Source organism: Sminthopsis crassicaudata, chromosome 3 (genome assembly GCF_048593235.1).
Source record: "Sminthopsis crassicaudata isolate SCR6 chromosome 3, ASM4859323v1, whole genome shotgun sequence".
In the NCBI taxonomy this organism is placed as follows: domain Eukaryota; kingdom Metazoa; phylum Chordata; class Mammalia; order Dasyuromorphia; family Dasyuridae; genus Sminthopsis; species Sminthopsis crassicaudata.
In genome coordinates this window covers 592,849,780-592,873,091 of record NC_133619.1, presented here as the reverse complement: position 1 = coordinate 592,873,091, position 23,312 = coordinate 592,849,780, and the positions used below count along the sequence as shown (strand labels likewise).

Genomic DNA, 23,312 nt, shown 5'->3' with positions numbered 1-23,312 from the left:
GGGGAGGGAGCCTCAGAACAGAGGCGGTCAGACCCGGGAGGGCCTTTAGAACATACTATGTCAGAGCTGGGAGAGGCTTTAGAATATAGAATGTCATGATAATTGTGGAAATATGTATAGAAAAATTGCACATGTTTAACATATATTGGATAACTTGCCATCTAGGGGAAGAGGTGAGGGGGGGGAAAGGGAGAAAAAATTCAGAACACAAGATTTTGCAAAAGTGAATGTTGAAAATTATCTATACATGTTTTGAAAATAAAAAGCTTTAAAAAAAACCCCACAATGTCAGAGCTGGGAAGGCCCTTAGAACCCAGGATGTCAGATGTAGGAGAGACTTTAGAATATAAAATATCGGAATTAAAAGGGAGCTCAGAGAAAATCCAATTCAGTTCCACCACAAAGGAAGAAATTGAGACCCAGGGATCAAAAAATACTGGATTTAGGGATGGAAGAGATCTCAGACCCACACAGCTCATCCCACCCTTTTTACAGATAAAGACCTGAACACTAGAGCGTAAATGTTTTGTCCAAGGTCTTTGTTCCTAAGAAAGTCCGGATTGGAAGCCATGTGGTATGACTCCTACTTCAGCCGGTGGAAGCAGGACCAGGACTAGCAGGTGATCGGCCCCCCAGGGTCTCTGGATTCAGCAATCTTTTCCTGGCCACCCTGCTGTACTTGGGCACACTTTGGCAGGGATGTCCCTCAGAAAGCCGGGTTGCTGAGTACAAAGACCCTTCCTATGAGCTCCTGCAGAGAGGTCCAACTCCCCAGCCGGGGTCTAGCCTCTTTCATAAAAGCTCCTGCCTAGGGAGGGCGCATTCAAGGCTTGGCTGATCTGCCTGCATCTCTCCTGCCTCGATGGCCACCAAGGAGTGGATGGTTCCCTATGACTTATTCTCATTCCACTCATCGAAGGGTCCAAAGGCTGCCCTGCCCACTTTGTAGGTGGATGCCTCCAGCTTAGTAATGGACTGAATTCTGTCAGGAAGTGTCCCATGCACAACTAGTTTATGCATACCAAGAATGCTGGGAGAGAGAAATAAGAAAGACCTAGACAGACATTCAGGGAAATAGCCAGTTTTAACCATTTTAAGTCCTTTCTCCTGTATGCTGGCACAAATGGATTCAGCAGGAAGGAGTAGTAGTAACAGTGCCCTGCCCTTCCATTGGTTCTAAGCATGAGTCAGGCTGGATTTGTCACCAAGCCACCTGCCTCTGGGCCGCTGTGAGTGACAGGGACCGGTAATTGGGTAATTGGTAGTTCAGATAAAAAAATATAGAACACAAAAAGCATTTCAGTCTTCTTAAAATCAGGCTTGAATTTAGAAATTTCCTTTTTTCCCCCTCTGTATTTTTTTTTTTTTTGCATTAAATAACATTAGAAAGACAGCCTTGTAGAATACTGGCTGTTGTTTATCCTCTCTGAGCCAGAGAGAGTCTCTGTCATTAGGCGGGAGCCCCTGGAAAGTCTCCCTGGTGACTCAGTGTCCCTGTGTGAGCTGAGATGCTCACTTGGGGAAGAGTGTGGCTTGGGGGAGCTTCAAATACGAGCCTTCCCACTATTCTAACCCATTCTGCGTGGCTTTGGATCAAGTGTCTTCTCCTGAGAGCCTTGGATTAGATTGTCTCTAAAGTCCCATTCAGCTTTTATTTATTTATTTTTTGCTGAGGCAATTGGAATTACGTGACTTGCCCAAGGTCACACAGCCGGGAAGTGTTAAGTGTCTGAGGGAAGAGTTGAACTCAGGTCCTCCTGACTTCAGGGCTGGTGCTCTACCCCACTGCCTAACTAGTTTTCCTTCCTATTCAGCTTTTAAAAGCCTAATGAGGGACGGGGGAAAGAACCAACACTGGAGATGTGGAACTGGGTTCGAGCTCTCCTATCTGGGGTGGGTTCCTCAGCTTCCCACTTATAAAAAAGGGAGAGGTTTGGGGCAGGTCGTATTCAATATCATTTCTAGCTCTGACTCCTTACAATTCTACTAAGTGGCTTTCTGCCTGACATCCAAGGGCTAGCACCTCCATCTCTGAGGCAGCACTATCTCCTAGACACCAACAGAGGGCACCCCATCTTTGTAGTCTTCGCTAAATGGATGGGGCGTTCTTCCCCATCTTCTTTGTTTGAAGTTCATGAATGAACTTGTTCTTGAGATTAAAATCAGTCCAAAGGAGGTCCCGGTGCAGGCTGATAGAGGTTCCTTCTTTCTGCTGCTCTTCTCCCCAACCCCCCGGTTTAGCCTGGGAGCTGAGAACTCCTGGGACTTCCCTCGGAAGTAGAAAGGACAGTCATCCATGACTTGCAAATGATCACACATACACAGCTATGTATCCACACCGCTTTCCTCCTCTTTTATTTACATGTAACTCTAAAATTAATAGGAGTGATCAGAGATTTGAGATACAAATAGCATTTTACTATCCTGCCAAGGCTTGTCCAATAATTCATCCCTCACGCTGGAAGTATTGATCAGCTGCTAAGAAGAGCACAGTGTATGGGAACACACCTCTGGGCTTCCTTTCGACTCTGAAATTTTAGAAGAATTTGCTAATTCGAATGAAAACCCAATCCCATCACAACAAGGACTCTTGGTCGGTCTGTGGACGTCAGTCATAGTGAGATCCACTAGCCCCAACACCTCCACGGAGCTTTCAAGGGGAGGCCCTGTCTCCCAGATTTCCTGAAAGCATCATGGAAACCGGAAGCCTTGAACTGGAAAGCATTTCCTGGTGTCTGATCTGATCATTTCATGTAAACAGAGATTTCAGGAGCCAGGATATTTTCTTACTGTACGCTTTTGACTCTTTGTGCGCACCTCCCCTGTACTTGGCACACAGTAGGTACTCAGTAATGCTTGAATTGAAGTGAATTGCATAATAAACATAGCACTTGGCACACAGTTGATACTCAATAATACTTGTTGAATTGAAGTAAATTGCATAATTTAAAATAGCCTTCAAGAAACAGGGCTAGTGCATATTTAGAAAGTGAAGAAGCAATTCAATTAGTTTATCTGCATTACCTAGGGAGATATTATGGGAACAGTGGGAAGAATATAGGATTGAGAGTCAGGACACTTGGGTTCAGCCCTGATTCAGCCTCTCACCTTGCAATTATTCTGAGAAATCATTCCCTTTGCCTAAGCCTCAGTTTCCTCATCTGCAAAATGGGGATACAGCTGACCCACTCCCTATAGTCCAGGACTTGTGCAAACTGTAAAATGCTCTCTGTACAAATGGAGTCATTACTATTTGCAGCGGCATATATTGGCTCTGTTATCCCTTATCTAGCAAATTATCTATAAGATGAGAGGGTTGGGCTGGAGAGCCTCTCTAGAGCTCTGATCCTATAAGTGATGATGTTCTGACAGTGAACCCGAGGTGACAGAGAGCCACTGTTCTCCTCCTGGCAGCTGCTGAAGCAGGATATTTGAGTATCTAGCGTGGTCTGTGGCCGTGTGCCCAATGGCAGCCTTCAGAGCGCCAATCACTAATTAAGGCTCCTAAATCGGTGCAAGATCTGCCAGCTGAAGAATCCTCCTCACTGGGTAGGAGCTAAATACTTAACAATACAGACCACTCACCCAAGAGCCCAAGGATCCCAAAAGGCCACAGCTATCCCCACCCCATGCCGCGGGGCTTTCAGAGCAAGGAGCCTGCAGCCATCAAGAATCCTCTGGACCGTTTCAGGCCCATTAGAAACCCGTCCATCCGCAAGCAGGGAGGTTTGCATTACTTTATTGATGGGCAGAAGGCTTCCCAATGTGAGTGCTCTGGGTCGCTGGTCTGCAGACTGAGATGGGGCTTTTCCATGAGCCGCAGGTCCTTGGGAGGAGGGGGGGGTTGTCTCAGTGACAGCCGCAGGACTTCACCACCATATTGCGGTGTTTCTTGAGAATAACATTGTTGCTGGTATCATAATAAAGGACTGAAGTGGCACTCAGCTTTGTGGGGGCACAGCAGGCCTTGGGGACACTGTCGGGCTTCATCAGGTGCACCTGTGGGGGCAAAGGATTCAGCAGATCTGGCCTTCTTGGGAGGAGCGGCTCAGCATGCTCCCAGCGAGCCACAGGTCATTCAGGTAAGGAGGAAATAAAGGTAAAATGACATTCCCCACCTCCCCCAATAAATCCTTTTCTGTTTTCATGTCGCTTATATTTCCCAACCTCTCTACCCCTCCAAAGAGCCATCTGTTATAACAAGCATAAAATAAAAGAGAGGAAGAGAAAGGAAGTTCAGTAAAACTAATCAACACATGGAAAAAACTTTTGTACATGGTATACAGCATTCCACATCCATGGACCCCCATTTCTGCAGAAGAGCAGAGAGAGGTATTTTCTCATATGTTTTCTTGGGGGCCAAGTTCAATCCCTGTAATTTCCCAGCATCCACAGTCATGTTTTCTTGTTCTTCTCTCCACTTGCATTGTTGTAGCCATCGTGTATATTGTCTCCCTGGCTCTGTGGTAAGCATGAAATTTTCAGATTTGTTTTGTTTTGTTTTGTTTTTTGTTGAGGCAGTTGGGGTTAAGTGACTTGCCTACGGTCACACAGCCAGGAAGTGTTAAGTGTCTGAGGGTGGATTTGAACTCAGATCCAATTTCAGGGCTGGTGCTCTATCCACTGTGCCACCTAACTGCTCCCACTTTTTCTTTTCTTTTTTTTTTTTTCTTTTTTTTCCTGAGGCTGGGGTTAAGTGGCTTGCCCAGGGTCACGCAGCTAGGAAGTGTTAAAGTGAATGAGACCAGATTTGAACTTGGGTCCTCCTGAATTCAAGGCTGGTGCTCTATCCACTGTGCCACCTAGCTGCCCCTCCCAGTTTTTCTTAAAAACACTTCCTAAATAAAGGAAGACTTATATGAACTGATGCAGGAAGAAGTAAGCAACATTAGCAGAACAAGACAAACACAGACTAAAATCACGTCAATGGAAAGTACAAAAAAAAAATCAAAATTCACTTCTTTAGTCAGAAACTTTTAAAAAGAAGATAATCTTCTATTTATTAATAGGATCATATATAGGAGATTCAAGGGGAGCTAGGTGGCTCAGTGGATAGAGCGCTGAGCTTGAAGGACTCATCTCCCTGAGTGCAAAATTGGCCTCAGACACTTATTACCTATGTGACTGATCCCAGGCAAGTCACATAACTCTATTTGCCTCAGTTTCCTCATCTGTAAAATGATCTGGAGAGGGAAATGGCAAACCACTTCAGTAATTTAGCCAAGAAAATCCCCAATGGGATGATGAAGGATCAGATGTTAGTGAACCACGATAAAAGGCAATAGATCCTGGGCCGGAAAGGCTTATTTTACAGAAGTGAAGCTTTGAGAAGACAAGCATTTTGCCAAAGGTCACTTTGATATTAAGTGTCAAAGGTCCCACCTAGAGCCTCTGCCTCCAAAGCCTGTGTCTGTGTAATTATAATGACCAAGCCCCCCAAGAGATGTAAGAATGTCTCATCCCCATCTCTGCAGAGCTTGGGACCAGGACTGGGGACCCTATACATACAGTTGGATGTCACTGATATGTCGATTAATTTTTCTGAATTCTACTTCCCCCCCCCCTTAATTATTCCTTGTCACAAAGAATGATTGTCAGAGAGGGACAGATAGAGAATGGAGGGGGATCTAAGTCAAAGATGTTAATAAAACTTTTTTTTTAAACCCGGTATTTTCTTCATACTTAAAAGGACCTGTAACTCAGCAGTTTGAGAATGCCCATCCCCAACACAGATCCAGCCCGGCTAGCTCTTAGATATAGTCATCCTCTGGGTGACCAGGAGGCTGACCTCTTGGCGACCAGCCAAGCTGGGCCCTAAATGACCTCATTAGGCTCATTCTCAAAGTCCTTCCAGCCTGCCCTGCCCTGGCGCAGCCTCTGAGTGTGGCCAGCTTGTCAGTGAGTCAAGGAGAGAGGTCACAGGTCAATCAATCATTTATAAAGTGCCTACCAGAACTAGCCCTCAGTGCTAAATGACCCTGATCGGGACAGTGAGGAGTCGCCAAAGGAGGGTGATCTCCCCATCTGGACAGGACCCTCTGTGGTTGGGCAACTTTACATCAATGACCCTCATGGATCCTTTCAGAGCCTGAAGGGGAGATAAGTGAAGGGTTATTGGATCCATTTCACAGAAGAACAGACTGACGCTCAAGGCAGGGAAGAGGCCCTGTCCAAAGTCACACGGGTCACAGTTGGCACAGCTCACGCATGAACTCAGGTGTCCTGATTATAAGTCCAGCCAGTGATCTTTACACTAAACCCTAAACCAGTCCTTTCCTTTAAAAAGATTCTGGTTGAATGAGCAGATTATTTTCAGCCTTCATGAAAATATTTATTCTAAACTCCTGGCAGGCTGGGCTGCCGTTTACATTGGAACCCTTCTCATGGTGGTGGCGGCAGTGGCAGGCGGTGCCCCTCCTGTGGCCAGACGGAGGCTCTGGGCAGGCTCTCTGCCCCTCGACCTTCCGCCAGGTCCCAGCCCCATCAGAGAGCACCCGGAGGAGAGGTGACCCAGATGGATAGGAGGCCTCCTTTCAGGCCTGAAGCCCAGAGGGCCTCCCCTGGATCGAGCATCTCCTGTGGAGACAATGATCTTCCCTCCTCTCTGAGCTGCCTTCAGCCTGCTGGACATTGCACTAACTCAGAGGCCTGGCAATGTCCAAGCTGGGAGGACTAGATGGGCGAGGGCTGCAAACCCTGAGCTTGCCCAAGCCCCACGGGGCTGGGGGGAGATCCACTTGGTCTGAGAGGCTGATGCCGGCCCAGAGCACGGCTGGCTCGGGGCACACCAGGGGTCTGCCAGCCTTCTCTCTGGCTGCAAACAAGTTGGTGTTGTTCAGTCTGACTCTTTGTGGTCCCATTTGGGGTTTTCTGGACAATGAGACTGAAGGGGTCTGCCATTTCCTTCTCCAGCTCGTTTTACAGACAAGAAAACTGAGGCAAATAGGATTAAGTGCCTCGCTCAGGGTCACCCATCTAGGAAGTGTGTGAGGCTGGATTTGAACTCAGCGAGATGAGCCTTCCTGACTCCAGGTCTGAAACTGTGCTCTCTGGCACTGATCAGATGCCTTGAGCAAGAGATCTCGTCAGTGCTGCAGTCGGGAGGCCCAGTCCTAGAGGGGCTGGATAAGGGAAAGTCCCAGCTCCTCTGCTTTCAGTTTCCTCATCTCTGAAAGGACTGGTGCGCTCTCAACGGCCTCAAAGGTCTTCCCAGCTCTAGTGCATCTGCCAAGCCCACCCTGACGCTAGGGCATCTTCTGAGAGAGAGCCTGCAGGGAGTCTTCCCCCCACAAACCGGAGGTGGACTAGCTTTGTCTCAGGAGAGTGAGGAAAAGAAACGTTGCTTCATACTAGTAAACAAGATGCTTTTATTCCCACTCACTCCTGTTTATGCATCCTCCCTGTTGGAATGGAAACTCTCTGAGGGCAGGGACAGACTTTTTGCTTCTATTTGTATTCTGAATGTCTGGTATAGAGCAAGAATTTAATAAATACTTCTTTCTTTTTTTCTGTTTTTTTTTTTTTCCTTTTTCCTTTCTTTTCCTATTTCTTTCCTTTCCTCCCTCTCTTCCTTCTTTGTTTCTTTCTTTTTTCCTTCCTTCCTTTTTCTTTTTCTTCCTTCCTTTCTTTTTCTTTCTTTCTTCCTTCCTTTCTTTCTTTTTCTTCCTTCCTTCCTTTCTTTCTTCCTTCCTTCCTTCCATCCTCCCCTCCCTCCTTCCTTCTTTCCTTCCCTTCCTTTTTTCTCTTCTTTCTCCCTTATTATTTATTATTAAAATCCGTCAAATCTCAGGTAAAGCCCCCAAGTTTGCAAAGTCAAGAATTTGCCAGTGAGGATTATTTTAGAAACTCTCATACCAAGGCAGTCAAGTAAAAAGGACTAATTCACTTGGACTAATTTTATAATATTTCTGTAAGGCTGCCTGTCTCTCCCTCACTTTTCTCCCAGATTTGCAAAGTCATTTTAGCCTGAACCAAATCTTCATACTAAAGGCGTGCAGAGCAGCCAGGCTCACTGGGAGAGGAAAGGTAGGTACTGACCAAGGATTGCAGGATGGCATGGTTGGTGGCATTCATGCAGGAGTCCAGTGGAAAGGCACACTCCCCCTCACAGTAATAGGCAGAGTAGCCTTGAGGTGCAATGACCCAGTCCTAGAGAGAGAAAAAATGTCTATTTAGCCGGTCACCCATCCATCCACCCATTGACCACATCTGAATAAGTCATCTCCTTGTAACTGAACACCACTCCCTCTCCTGCACGGCCTGAGCTGGCCCACCTGCTTGTTATGCTCCCAATATGCAACCCTCTGTGTCCTGGCTCTGCTGTGCCACATGTCTGGAAAGCATTCTCATCCCCTCTGCCTCTTAGGATCAAGAAATAGAATAGACACTGTCTCCTGCTTGGAGCCTTTCCTGATCCTCCCAACTGCTAATATTCCCTCCCTAAACCACTTGGGATTTATACAATGAATATATACATTCTCGTGATTCCTGTATACTCATATGGACTTGTGGGTGGGGGACAAGGACTATTTGAATCTTGGTACTTCCAGCCCCAGGTTTAGCATAGTGTCTGGCACATGTCTGTTGATTGATTGACTTTCTGAAAGCTGAGAACTCGATCCCACTCACTGGTGCACAGCTGGGATCTTTAGGCCTCTCCTAAGAGAAGGTGGTCGTGAATCCCAGGGGCCGAAAAGGCTGACTTATCATGTTGAAGTGTTTGAAAGAAAAGTGTCTTGCATCCAATTTTAAAATAAGTGCCCTGTGTCATTTAAAAATTCTGACGAAGCCCAAACAAAAAGCCCCCTTTCTTTGATAACAGCACTGATGCTAAGGTGGTACTCTAAGTATATACAGCAGGAGTTTAATAAGTGCATGTTGACGTGGAATGGATTCTGCTGAGGACTAGGGGAGTCATGAGGCTGTCATGGAGAGACATCCTTCTGCTGGTGTTGGCTAAGCCTGAAAGGATGTCCCAAAACCATCAGCTTTCCACTGACCAGGGAGAAGGTGTGCTCATTCACTCCCCACTGGAATAACTGGGTGTGGACAAAGGTTCACCTTTCTCTGGAACTGGGAAGTCAGAAAGGCTTGTGTGGGTGGAAGGAAGGCATGACGTGAGCGTGGGTGGTGAGGAAACTCTCCTCCTGGGACTTTCCTAGCTCCACACTTTGGCTCCTATTGTTTCCTATCCCCAGGAAGTCAAGGGATTTTGACACAAATTGGGCTGAAGTCATATCCCATGGACCAGCTCTGGGAGAGATGTGACTCAGTGCAGCTCGAGAAGCATTTATAAGTGCCAACTATATGCTGGGCACTATACTTGGAGTGTAACAATGTGGGGAAAGCAATGGAGTGGAAGTTAGAGAGCCTGGGTTCAAGTCTCAGTTTCCTTATCTGTAAAAGGAGGGGGTGGATTTGATGACCTTTAGGTGAATTCTAGTCTGGTCCAGCTAGAACCTAGACTGCATGAAGAAGCCCCTGAAATAAGTGAAATAAATCTGGAAGACTGAGGGTAGAGATTGAGAATTCTGTGGCAAAAATAAAGTCTCTTCTCTCAAAGAGCTTACATCCTACTGGGTACGGGACAGACATTGTTAACCAGATAAGGAAATCTCTGTTTGTCTCTCTCTTCCCCTCTTCCTCCTTTTCTCTTTCCCTTTTTTTCCTCCTTCTCTCTCACTTCCCCTTATCTCTCTCATTTTCTGTTTCTTTCTCTTCTCTCTGTCCTTTTCTTGCTCTCCTCTCTCTTACTCTTTTTCTTTCTCCACCTTTTCTCTTCCCACCTTTTCTCATCTCCTCCCTCTCTCTTACTTTCTTCCCCTCTCAGTCTCCTAACTCTGAATTCTCTTGCAACCTGAGTGGGAACACTCTTTGTTGGTAGCATACCCAGAAGGGACTGTCATTAAATCATCCAGTCTGAGACAGTCTTACCCTCTTTTTCCTAGAAAGGGATACCTTCTCCTCTCTCTTTTACCCTTGGCATATAGTAGGTGCTTAATAAATGCTTCCTTCTTTCCAACTTTTTAAAATCTTGCTCTCAATGTGATTCATTTTTTGAATAATGTGTTTTATTTCTAAGCTCCAGTCTTTTAATATATTTTTTGTACAAAACACAGAATTCTGAGCAACAAAACTCTTTCCTCATTTTTTCTAAATGAATTATATTCAGGAGCTGCTCAGGCCATGGGATCATAACCAGGGGCAGTGCTGCTTTGCTAGACTTTAACCAAAGATCAAATATTTCAGATGAAATCAATAGCCTCTTGAGGGTAGAACTTGCAACAAACAAATAAAATGACAGCAACATCAAAGCGAATGGTTATGTAGGAAGAGAAGCAGCCTGAGGGTGCATTGCTATCAATTCAACAGGTACAGGGTTTATCCAGTTCCTAGCCTTAAGGAGTTGAAAAGGAACAAGAAAGCTATGACTTAGGCACCAATAAACACAGTACAAAGTAGAATCCACTGGGGACAAAGGTAATATTCCAACAAAGTGCAGGAGAGAATGTCCAGAGAGAGAGAGAGAGAGAGAGAGAGAGAGAGAGAGAGAGAGAGATCACTTGTAGCTGGAGCTGAGGAGGGAATCAGGGAAGCCTTCATGGAAGAGATGCTACTTGAGCTGTATCTTGAAGAAAGGAAAGGATTTCAAAAAGGAGATGAGGAGGATGAATGCTTCTGGATATATGGGCCAGGTTGCATGAATATACTGATGTGAGAAAGAACACAGCTGGAAGGAAACAAATTAGTCTGGTCCAGCTAGAACCTAGACTGCATGAAAAAGCATATAACTGAAATAAGTGAAATAAATCTGGAAGATTGAGGGTAGATTATAGCAGACCTTAAATGTGTGGCTCAGGTGTTTATATTTTAACCTTGAGAAACAGGGTGCCATAGAAAGTTTTTGAGCAGGGGAGCCAGATAAGGAAGATTATTTTGGTAGCTGGTGATGACTGGAGAGTGGGAGAGACTAGGGACACTAGTGGAGAGGCTGTTACAACAGTCCAAGTGTGAGGTTACCAGGGCCTGAGCAAAAGTAGTGGCAATATTAATGCTTTATAATTAAGGAGGGAAGTAAGCAAGGAAAGACCATGCCTCCTAAAAAAAAAAAAAAAAAGCTCCAAAGGCTTAGGGTGAAAGGTCAAGTATGAAAGTCAAGGTAAGACTTGCCTTTCTGTCCTAGGCTCATGGGTCACTGTCTAGACTGGAGTAAATTATGACTCCTAGTAGAATATTCTTAGGCATTCCTGATCAAGAACCCTTATACCAATAATCCTTACTCAAATCCATCTCCTTAAAATGGTGGTGATGTCATGGATGAAGAGCCTGGACTACAAGTCAAGAAATCTGGATTCTAATCCTTGTTCTTCCACTTCTTTGTGACTGTGCAAAAACCATGCTCCTTCTCTGGGACTCAGGTTCCCTATTTGTAAAACGATGGGGTTGGACAAGATCTAGGTTTCCCAACCACTAGTCCAAAGATCAGCACTGACCCCTGATCAATCAGTCAACAAGCATGTAAGTGTTTATTCTGTGCTAGGACAAGCTCTGGGAATACAAAGAAAAGCATAAAGAGACCCCAAGAAGTTTATATTCTGGTGGAGGAGACAATACGTAAATAAATAGGAACATAGGAGATACTGACAACAGATAGAGGGACCATTGATAGCAGGGAAATAACAGCAAAGTTTTCTCCAAAGTTTTACTACCAAAGACTCATTTCTTAAAAACCAAACATTCCTAACCAACTGCTCTTCTTCCTTGCCTCTTGTTCCTGGAGTCTCCCTGTCTGTCTAGAGCCCGGTCCCTGACCCAGAGGCAGGGAGAGCTCCCTTGCTGAGACTTCAGAGTGTGGAGCTGTCCGTGGTAGGGAATGAGCTGCTTTGTTTGGGCTGCAGAATCATAAAGGGCTATTCCATCTCCAAATCTCTGGGAAATCTCAAAAGCTCTCTCCCAGGGCATCCCAGCCCAGTCCTGGAAAATCTCCCTTCAAGTGGCCCCCATAAAGTTGCTTCATTCATCCACCCTCCTGCCTTGTGCCTCACACTCATGTTGTTGGAATAGTTCAGTTAGGGCAGAGAACAAACATTCTGACATCTTGTTTGTACAATTTATTTTTTTGTTTCAAAAGTATTTCTTATTTAAGAAATGAGATAGGAAATTACCAGCCAACCAAGGTCCTGAAAGCTAACGTAGAGCTCATGCCTCCTGCAAACCTGCCTGCCCTCGGCAGCATGGATGTCATCTGGAGGAAGAGAAGAATAAATGTCTTTTCTAGTATACTGCTGGTTAGTTCAACAAGGCACTGTGGCATTGTAGAGAGAACAATGATCCTGGGTTGTCACTGAATTTTCCTGTTCTTCAGTTTTCCCATCCACAAAACTGGAAGAATGATACTTCATTATTTAACCTCTTGGGATTGTTATGAGGAAAATTTACGAACTCTGAAGTCTTATTTAAATGTGAATGGTTATAATTATTTCATTAAGTTGATGAATAAGTCACTAGAACTTGTAAAATTATTAACTTAGCATTACTGCTCTCTAGGGTTGCTGAGAGGCAGTTAACTGGAGCAAATGGGACACAGGTCTTAGAATCAGAAGACCTCAATTATATTGCTGGCTCTGCCACATATCAGTTGTGTGACACAACATTGAGCAAATCTTTCAATGTTTTTATGCCTCAACTTCCTCATCTTTAAAATAGGGCTGATGACACATTTGCTATTATCTGTAATAATGGTCTTGAGGATCAAATGTCAGATACTAAATATAAAGGACATTGAAAACTTTAAAGCAATGTTGAAGCATCAACACTAATTTGTATTACTCTTGGGATTTAGTTTTGTCTGGTTTATCCCTATTCTATCTCCTCTCTGAATAATAGGGACTTTGAGACTATCCCTGGGCTCTCCTGCCACACTCTATAATTTCCAAATACAGATTTGCCACATCTCTAACTTAAGTTTGGAGCCTTTCATCTCCTGCCTCTTACCAAAGATCCCTGGGAGTTTGTTTGGGTGAGGGAGGTCATTGCTTTTTTTCGGCTGCCTTTTCTTTAGTTGCTTGAGTGCCCGAGGAGCTCGGATGGGATTTTGATTTGCCCTGAAAAAAGTGACCATAAAAGGTTGTTTGGAGCGTGGCCCTTGCCGACCCAGCAGTCCAGCTAATCCAGGATCAACGCTTCGCCCTGAGACATACAGGAAAGAAAATACATTTGTTTACTGAGGGCATAGATTTATATCACAGTCCCTAAGGATGCAATATGCACTACCAAATCTGAAACCAAGTCACCAAGTCTCTAATGAACCTTCCATCAAAATTTCTCTTGGATATTTACCCCCTCCACAGTCTCTATTCTTCTCCTAGACTACCTCAGTAACCTCCTAATCTCCTAATCAGTTTTCCTGTCTTCAATCTCTAATCCATCCTGCAAAGGCTGTAAGATTCATTCCTTCATTATTCTTCTTTTCTTCTTCTTCTTCTTTTTTCCCTTCTTCTTCCACAGAAACTTAAAGATTTATTCAATTCCAAATTCTCTCCCTTCTTTCTTTCTCCCTCCCGCCATATCTATTGAGAAGATAAGGAAAACAAATTCATTATAAGTATGTATAGTTATACAGGACAGATTTTCACACTAGCTATGTTTATAAGAAAGAAAAAAAGAAAGGAAGGAAGGAAGGAAGAAAGAGAGTGCAAAAGAGAGAGAGACATGCACACATAGAGACACAGAAGAAAATTAAGAAAAAGAAAGGAAAAAAGAAAGAGAAAGGAAGAAAGAAAATTTAAAAGGAAGGAAAGAAAAGAAAAAGGAAGGAAAGAAAAATAGGCTTCTGTACTGAGTCCATCAGTTCTCTATCTGGAGGTGGGTAGCATATTTCATCATGAGTCCTTTGGAATTGTGGTGGATAACTGCATTGATCAGAGTTACTACTTTCAAAGGTGATTATCTTTACAATATTGCTGTTACTGTGTAGATTGTTCTCTGGGTCCTGCTCATTTCACGTTGCATCAGTTTATATAGATCTTTCCAGGTTTTTTCTGAAACTATCCCACAGTACTATAGCACAATAGTGTTCCTTTATATTCAAATATCATAATTTCTTCATCCATTCCCCAATTAATGGGCATTCTCTTAGTCTCCAATTCTTTTGCCAACCCAAAAGGAGCTGCTGTAAATATTTCTTTATATGTGAGTCCTTTCCCTCTTTCTTTGATCACATTAGTAGCAGTATGATGGGTCGAAGCACAAGTTAGTAACTGCTTATCCATAATTCCAAATTGCTTTTCAGTTTTCCTTGTTATTCTGGTCTTTTCCCTCTGAATCTGCTCCATTATTTTCATATCTCTTCTAAAATGTGGTGGCTCCATCTGGATGCAATATTTCATACATGGTCTTATCATGGCAGACATGATCACCACTTCTTTTATTCTGAATATTGAGTTCCTATGAATGCAGTTTAAGATCACATTAATGGCTCATGTTGAACTTCCATCCCCTAGGATACCCAGCTCTTTTTCATAGGAGCAGTTAGGTGGTGAAGTGGTCCAAGTGCTAAACATGGAGTTAGAAAGACCTCAATTCAAATCCTATCTTGGATACTTCTTTTATGACCTCAGCTAAATCACCGACTTCTCTCCTCAGTTTCCTCTTCTGCATAATGGGGATAACAACAGCACTTGCCTCATAGGATTGTTGTGAGGATTAGGTGAGATGACATTTGTAAAATGCTATATAAAAGTGAGGTATTAATCACATGGATTTTCATCTAGCCCAAGTGCTGATCTTTGCATCTATCGCTGAGAAGTGCCAAGAATGAGTCCCATTTGCCAATAAGGCAGATATCCTTTGGGGTCTATTATACATACCTTGTCACTGCATGACTCTGGAGTTTTGCACTGGCTGATCCTCCTTCAGTTGTTCCTCACCTTCTACAGGTTAAAGTCCAACCTCCATAGCCTCCTATTCAATGCTGTTCAGAATTTGGGCCTAACCTCCTTTTTCCAGTTTTATTTCCCATTCTTCTTCTCTGTTTCTAGTATTGACTTTTCTCCCAACATGTCACACATCTTCCCACAATTGTCCCTGGATACATTGTCCCTTCTTACTCAAGAGATCTCCTCTTATGTTACCTAAGGAGAAGTATCATGGTATAATAAAAAGAACATAAGATTTGGAGCCAGGAGTCTTGGATTCAAATCCTAACTCTCACACACTTAACTAGCTGTGAAAAAGTTATTCTGCCTCAGTTTCTCCATCTGTAAAATTAGGGTGACAAGATCTATAGTACCGACCACAACGTTTTGAGCAAATTGTCTGTGAGCCTTATGATAACATATTATTATTGTTGTTGTTACTAAATAATAACTGTTAATGAAGTAGCATTTCGAGGTTTATAAATCTCACTTTACCATTAAAATGCAGCCCAATGGCACCTCTGTGCATAGGTCTAGTACAAGATTGGCTCCATATTATGAATCAGAAACACCTGAATCTCGGTCCTCCAAGATGACACAAGCAGTATTTGGTTTTCTAGTTCACCATGTTGACTTTTAGGTTCAATTTCAAACTGCTCCTTCCTCTAGGACTAGCCCTTAGAAGGTCCATTCTCATCTTCTATAGTGTCTCCAACAAGTGACTCTCCAGCCTGTGCCCGATGATCTCAAATGAGAGAGAACCCACTGCTTCCTGAGACAGCCCAGTCTATTTTCAGAGAGCTCTCAGTGTGGGTCTCTCCATCCCCGAGGAAGCTATTACTTTTGTTCTTCCCTCCCCCCCCAACCCATTACTGGTTAAGCTTTTGGACACCAGTATTGCCCAATGCAATGTATTTTGCATTCCCAGGGACTAGCACCGTTTTTTTTTGAACATGTTAAATAGATGTTTGTTGAATTGAGTTCAATTAAGGCAAAGCTATTTGATCTCCTAATTGGTTGGTCCTGAGTTTAAGCCAGCTCAGCACTTGTAGGGATTCAGAAATGGCCTGAGACATCTTCTACCCTCATCCAGGACCAGCCAAGCTTAGAGTGGACCCCGGCAGGTTGTCCAGCTCAGCTGCAGACGTTTCTGGGGCACAAAGCATCGCCGATCCCCAGCTCAGGGCTCTGCTTCTGCCCCTAGCGTCAGCTTTTAAAAAAGATCAGCCACAAAAGACCAAGTCCTCCAGGCCTTTCCATCCTGGCAAAGGGAAGCCAATTCCAGTTAGACTTCTGGGAAGGAGAGCTACCTTTCTGGCAGGCACAGCAGGAACTCCACCCTGAATTCTCCGTCATCTTTTCTGGACTGAGTGGCTCAATACATCTCAGAGTTTGTGGGCTTGCACAGAATTGCTGCTAAGCCCATCCCAGGCAAGCTGATGTAATGGAAAGGGCTCTAGATCTGGGAGTCAGAAGCTCTGGTTCTGTCATCCTTGCTGTGTGATCTTGGGCAAGTCCCTTTTCCATTTTGGGATATGTTTCCTTGCTTCTAAAATGAAGGAATTGGATGAGGTGATCTCTCTACAAGGAAACCTCCTACTCTGACCATTTGGGGATTTTATGGTGGCACTATAGTAAATAGCTAGAAAGATCTGTATTCAAGTCTCATCCTTGATACTTATTGTGTGATCTTGGACAAGTCACTTAAATTCTCAAGTGCTCTCTAGATCAGAGTTTTTTAAACTTTTTCTACTCATGATCTTTTTTCATTTAAGAAATTTTTCTATGACTCTGGATATATAGGTATATAAAATAGGTATACAAATCAAACATTTACTGATAATAAATCATAATTTCAAAATCCACGCATTCAGTTACAAGACTTTACATGGGGATGTGAATCACCATTTAAGAAGCTGGGCTCTAAACAATTCCCTGACAGAATTTCAGCAAAAATGCCAACCTGCATTAAAAGAAGGAAATCCCTCATTTGGGAGTTTCCTATAAGAATGAAAGCACAGACCCATTCCCTATCCCCTATAATTTAGGAATTTCTGAGGTTTGCATTATCCCATCCTCCCCTTCTCTCCAATTTGTTTCACAGAACTAGAATACAAAGTCCCCAGGACAGAGAGCTATTCTATATAAAGCATCACTTTGGGAGGGATCGGGCTGGGTCATGAGCTTTCTGAAAAGTTCAAAACCAGGTCCTGGTTCCCTCTTGTAGTTCCCAATAACTCATTTCCCAGAAGGGCGTCTCCAAAGCAAACCTCTCAGATGTGCAGACTAATACAGGTCTTACCATCCTCAGCTTCCACATAAAGACGAAGTCCAAGGTGACTCTTACGATTTAATAACCAGTGATTACTGGCAGCTGTGACATCAAAAACGAGCCACCCCTCATCCCCAGCCTGGACAGTCTGCAGATCTAGTAAGAATAAGTCAGATTCCCTGTGGAAACAAGAAAATCAGCCAGATCAGATTCAAGGTGAGTGAAACTACCTGCCTGGGTATCAGGACCATGGAGAGTCCAAATCCTGTCCCCATTTCTCAACACTGAAAAAATATAGAGAAGTTCCCTCAAGCTTGTCTTTATTTTTTCTGAGAAACTTTTTGACTTCCCAGAGGATGACGTGCTTTCAAATACCAGAGTACCCACTCTGATATTTGGAAACCACCCTTTATGCATTCTTACAAGGTTTCTTTTAAGTTACCATGTTTTCTCCTGCAATGTCAGCATAGTGGACCAAAGACAAAATAACCTTGCTTCAAATGCTGCTGCCTGAAATACACTAGCTAGGAAAAGTCACTTAATCCCTGTGGACTTCAGTTTTCTCTTCTTCAGAATGGGGATAATAAGACACCTGAAAGTGCTCACCTCACAGGGTTGTATGAGCTTGATTGAGCTGATCTATAAAAAGTGCGGGATAAACATTAAAGCACTGTATAAATGTCTATTATTATAAACTTCTAGGAGGTACAGTGCTGGACCTGAGTAAAACTTGAATTCAAATTTGGCCTCAGACACAAGGTGTGTGATCCGGAGCAAGTCACTTGATAACCTCTGTGTGCCCCAGTTTCCTCATCTGTAAAATAGGGATAATAATAATACCTATCTTACAAGGTTATTGTGAGGCTCAAGTGAGATAATATTTATAAAAAGTGCTTTGTTCAGTGCCTGGTACATATCAGATGCTATATAAATAATGCATATTCCCTTCTCTTTAGTGTTATTATTGTTATCTCATTGTCTTGTGGGGGCACCTATGGGTTCTGAGAAGCCATCCTATGCCAGCAAAATAACATGAATGTGGTACTTTAAGGAAGACAAAGTGTTTAATCTACACCCTCTGACATGTATGACAAGTGGTTATTCTGCTTCAGCTTAGAGCCGGCCAGAAAGGAGACCCCCCCCCCCAGCCCATCTCGAGCCTGTGGACAGCTCTCATTCATGCTCCATCTGCCTTTCCTGAGCTCCTGGTTCTACTTTCTGGGCCAGACTGAACAAGTCCAATCCCTTCTGGTGGAAAGAAGGGCTCGGCACCTGTTGGACTGCTCTGTGACGATCTCATACACACTGATGTGGAGGGTCTTGTTGAGGTGTCGGGTGAAACTCCTCATCTTATAGATACGGAACTCAGCAGCTGTGACGCATTCCCCCGAAGGGATCTGGGTCAAGTCGAACCGAAACTCTTTCCAGTATGGTTCCTGGTAGAATAAATCCCGATCATGTTCAACTGGAAGAGAAAATTGGGAGGAGGGCAGGATGAGGAAAAAAAGCTGATGCAAAAGATCATGGATAGACCAACCATGGCTCCCTCCTGCCTATGGGACTAAGACTGAGCTTCTCTACCTGGCATTCAAGGCTCCCTGTGATCTCAGGGATACCTTTGCCCTTCCCGTGAGCCACTGGCCAACTCAGCTGGAAAACTTGCCCTCTGTCCCTTGCAAGTACTCCACCATTATGTTTTTGCTCCTGCTGTGCCCTCTGCCAAGAATGCCCTCATATTAGCCCCTCTCCTGCATCTAATTATATTTTAAGAACCACCCAGCTCAAAACCATGACTCCATTAGGAAGCCTCACCAATCTTGACAAGTAAGGACACTCCCCCTGCTCCAGACTACATTTTATGTACTTTATTAGATTTATGCACTTATTGGGCATCATTCTATGTTACGGCTGTTAGTGCAGTTTCATATCCCTCATTAAATTTTAAGCTAGTCTAGTCTCAAACACTTTAAAAGCTTTCTGACCTGGGCAAGTTACTTAACCTCTGTCTGCCTCATTTTTCTTAACTGTAAAATGGGGATAATAACAGAACTTACTTCCCCACAAGGGTATTGTGAGGATCAACTGAAATAATATTTGCAAAGCCTTTAGCACAGTACTCTCACATAGTAACAGTTGTTGAATAAATGCTTATTTCCTTTCTACTACCCAGTCTTGCATACAGTTGGTATTTATTAAGTGTAAATTTAATTTAACAAGCTGAAATTAATGGCAATAATTAGTACTTATATCGTGTTTTAAGGTTTGCCTATGTTACCTTGTTTGATCCTCACAGCAGCCCTGCAAGGTAAGTGCTATTATAATCCCCATTTTACAGGCAAGAAAACTGAATCTGAGAGATTACATGTTACACATCTATTAAATAATTGAGGTGATATTCAAATTGAGATCTTCCTGATTCCAAGTTTAATACTCTCTCTGCTGTTCCACCTAGCTAATTAAACTGGCAAAGAAGAGTTGGTAAGTGTGAATTTGATAATTTTCGATATACTTCCCCCTAATTTTATGTATATCTCAAGGCCCTGTCCTAGGTAGCTCCTCTCTTCTCTCTATACCAATTCCCTTAGTGATGTTCTCTGCTTCTATGGGTTCAGTTACCATCTTTATTCAGATGACTTCCAGATCCATAAATCTAGCCCTAGTCTCTCTCCTGAGCTTCAGTCCCACATCGCCTAATGTTACTGGCCATCTCTAACCAGTGTCCCATGGGTATCTGACACCAAACATTTAATCATTCCCTCCTAAATTCACCTAGTTTCTGCCAATGGTACCACCATTTTCTTAGTTACCCATGTTCGTAACCTCAAAATCATTCTCTTCTATCAATGGCAGATTCTCATCATTTCTATCTCTATAACAACTCTTGCATTTGACCCTTTCACGTCATTCATGTGGCTACCATTGCCAAAATGATCTTCCAACTCAATTTATTCTATATTCATTTTTGTAAGATTTTGAGTTCCAAATTTTTTTCTTCATCCTTCCCTAATCCCCCCTTTCCAAGACGGCAAACAATCCGAAATATGTTATACATGTACAGTCATTTTGAACGTATTATATATACCCGTTTCTTCTAACTACAGTCACCATCCACATCACCTTCTGCCTTTCATTTCATCACATTTTCCTCCTGGGAAAGGAGGACCTGAAGCAGCTAGTAGAGGAGTACTTCTATCATCTGAGCAAAGATCATGCATCTAGTCTGAGACCCAAACATCAGAATTCTCTTTCCAGTGACTAGGGTTACCCTTTTCCCAATCAAAACTTGTTCTTAACTAAGGGGACAAACTCCACACAAGACAGATTAAGTCACTGAAGGTGGCTTAAAGAGAGACCTCTGGGGACTGACATTTACGTTTGAATAAGAGACCAAACTTTAAGGTCTCTTCACCTACATAGGCACATTGGTTGGTCCAGCAAAGACGTGGCTCTGATTGGCCAAGACCAAGAATATCTAGCTCCTTCTGCACCTCTGGCAGGAAGTGGGGCAGGCTTCCTCCTCCTGGGAGGTGACTTGTCCAAGGTCATGTACCAAACCAGAGCAGGATTAGAGACAGGATTTACAGTCTCAAAATCCCACAAGACCTAGGGTTCTTTCTCCCAGGACTGAGAATCCTGTTCTGAACATCCTAATCAAACCATCCTGAGCAAGTTACTTCTCCCTATAAGCCTCCATTTCCTCATTTATTTCAACTCTATTCAGCTCATTAAACATTTAAGCCCTAACCTCTGAACAAACACATCCTTGAGGAGCTTCCAGTCTGAGAATCTTAGTCCCAGGAGTCTTTTCTCCCTCACAAAAGATCAGAAGAAATGCCAAAGGAGAAGTTGCAGGAGAATAATATAACAGAGTTAGAGCTGGAAGGGTCATTGAGTCCTACTCTTTTGTTTTAAAGATAAGGGAGCCTGAGGCACATCAAGTGACTGCTGGTAAGTGTCCAAGATAGGATTTGAACTGAGGTGCTGTAATGCTTTCTCTAGGACTATCTAAAAGTACCTCTCCTCTGACCTGCAGTATCACAGTATCACTCTTGGACCTCCCAAATCCAACACCTTCAACATCTCTTCCCCTACAAACTCTCCCCTCTTCATAACTATTATTGTCAATACCTGCCTCTCCAACCTCTGGGTCTCCTTGATTTTTCCTTCCCCTCACCCCACAAAGCCTGTCTGTGGTCATCCCCTGGGGTTTCTGCCTTAGTCATATCTCCTATATATGCCCCCTTCTCTCCTCTGATATAGCCCATTACCCTGGTCCAGGCCCTCAGCACCTCCCACATGGACTATACTATACTACTTGCTGGTGGACCTGATTACCTCAACTCTCCCCCTAATCTAGTCCATCCCCTACTCAGCCATTAAAATGATTTCCCTAAAGCAGAGTCCAAACTGTACCACCCTCTCTTCAACTCCAGCTGTCTCCTATTTTCTCCAGGATCATATAGAAAATCTTCCGTTTCACTTTTTAAACTGCACTCAGCCTCCACCCCATTTCTTAGCTCTGGACATATTCTCCAGCCATTCCCTTTGCCTGAAATGCTCCCTTTGCTTCCTGGCTTCTTTTCAGATCCAGCCAAACGCCCACCTACTGGAAAAAGCCTTTCCCAATCCTATTTAATGCTGATTTCTCAACGGAGGATTACCTCCAATTTATCCTGTATATTTCTTTTAAAAATGTATATCTTATTTTCCTCAGATACATGTAAAATTTTTTTTAACATTTGTTTTTAAAACTTTGAGTTCTAGATTCTTTCCCTTCCCTCATTGAGAAGGCAAGCAATTCAATGTAGGTTATACATGTGTAGTCATGCAAAACATTTCCATAATAGTCTTATTGTGATAGAAAATACTTAAAAAAAACTCAAGAAAAATTAAGTAAAAAAAAAAAAAGTATGCTCCAATCTGCATTCAGACACAATCAATTCTTTCTTGTATGGATAGCATTTTTCATCACAAGTCCTCTAGCGTTATCTTGGATTAAGTCTTTTAGAACTGATCATCTTACAATATTGTTGTTACTTTGTACTTAGCACATTTCACTTTGTATCAACTCATGGAAGTCTTTCTAGGTTTTTCTGAGAGCATCCTGCTCATCATTTCTTAAAGAACAACAGCATCTCATCATAATCACATATCACAGTTTGTTCAGCCATTCTCCAACTGATGGGCACCCCCTCAATTTCAGTTCTTTGCTCCCAGAAAAAAAGAGCTGCTACAAATATTTTTATACATACATGTCCTTTACCTTTTTATTTTATTTTTTTCAATCTCTTTTGTATCTTGTAAACTTCTTGTTTGTATTCCATCTTTCCCATTATACTTTGGGCTCCCTGAGAGGAAGGGCTAATTTTTGCCCTGCTTTTTATCACCAGTAATAAATACATAGTGAGCACTTAACAAATGCCTGTTGAATTGACTTAATGGATCATGACAATTGGAGCCCTCCTTTCCAGCTGCAAGAAGTCTGGGAGCACTGCAGACCAAATACTTCCCAACAGGGCGTGATTGGGACAGAGTATCTCTGAAACCGAACACTGAGATTTAATGAGGAGGCTGTATGTCTTTAAAAAGAAGCCGCTGCATCCCTTCGGCCTTAGGGCTCACTCACCACAAGCCCATTTTTAAAAAGCCTCAGGTTGGCTGGCTGGGGGCGGATGCGGGGAGCACTTCCTGCCCTCGCGGTGTGGGCCTGGCACCCGGGCTGGACAGCTGGACGGGGGGAGGATGGGACAGGATACTGGAGGGGGAGCATTGTGGTGGACTGATATTTTCATCTCTCCTTATGACAGAGGAAAAACAACTCATTCTGGTGATATCTGTAGGCTGGCTGTATACCCCTGAGCTGGCCTGGGCTTTTAGGGGCCCAACCACTCATCCAGGTCTCCCAGGTCAGGGGGGACAGTTACAAAGTGAGAGTCCCCAGGGCAGAAATACCATCCCGGATGCCATGGAGCTGCTGGCTCCCAGCCCAAGCTGGAAAAGGGACACTTAAAGAAAGCTTTCTGTGGCTTTAAGCCTCCTGGTACTAGCTGAAGGGATGGGGCCCCTGTGTACTGTGTCTAAAGGCAGGGCCCATCCTGGAAGGACACCAAGGTCACTCCAAGATG

At 43.6% G+C, this 23,312-nt stretch overlaps 1 protein-coding gene across 1 annotated transcript in view; it reads right to left on the bottom strand.

Annotated features, from left to right (window-relative positions):
• Positions 1-3,724: 3,724 nt before the first annotated feature.
• BMP8A (bone morphogenetic protein 8a) overlaps positions 3,725-23,312 on the bottom strand; it is a 40,070-nt gene continuing 20,482 nt past the window's right edge. The window contains exons 2-7 of the mRNA XM_074305231.1: positions 18,460-18,652; positions 17,218-17,366; positions 12,994-13,188; positions 12,165-12,244; positions 8,038-8,148; positions 3,725-3,999 (exon numbers count right to left, since the gene is read on the bottom strand). Of these exons, the coding sequence (XP_074161332.1) occupies positions 3,850-3,999; positions 8,038-8,148; positions 12,165-12,244; positions 12,994-13,188; positions 17,218-17,366; positions 18,460-18,652 (878 nt within the window). The 3' untranslated portion in view covers positions 3,725-3,849. The remainder of the gene's footprint in view (positions 4,000-8,037; positions 8,149-12,164; positions 12,245-12,993; positions 13,189-17,217; positions 17,367-18,459; positions 18,653-23,312) is intronic.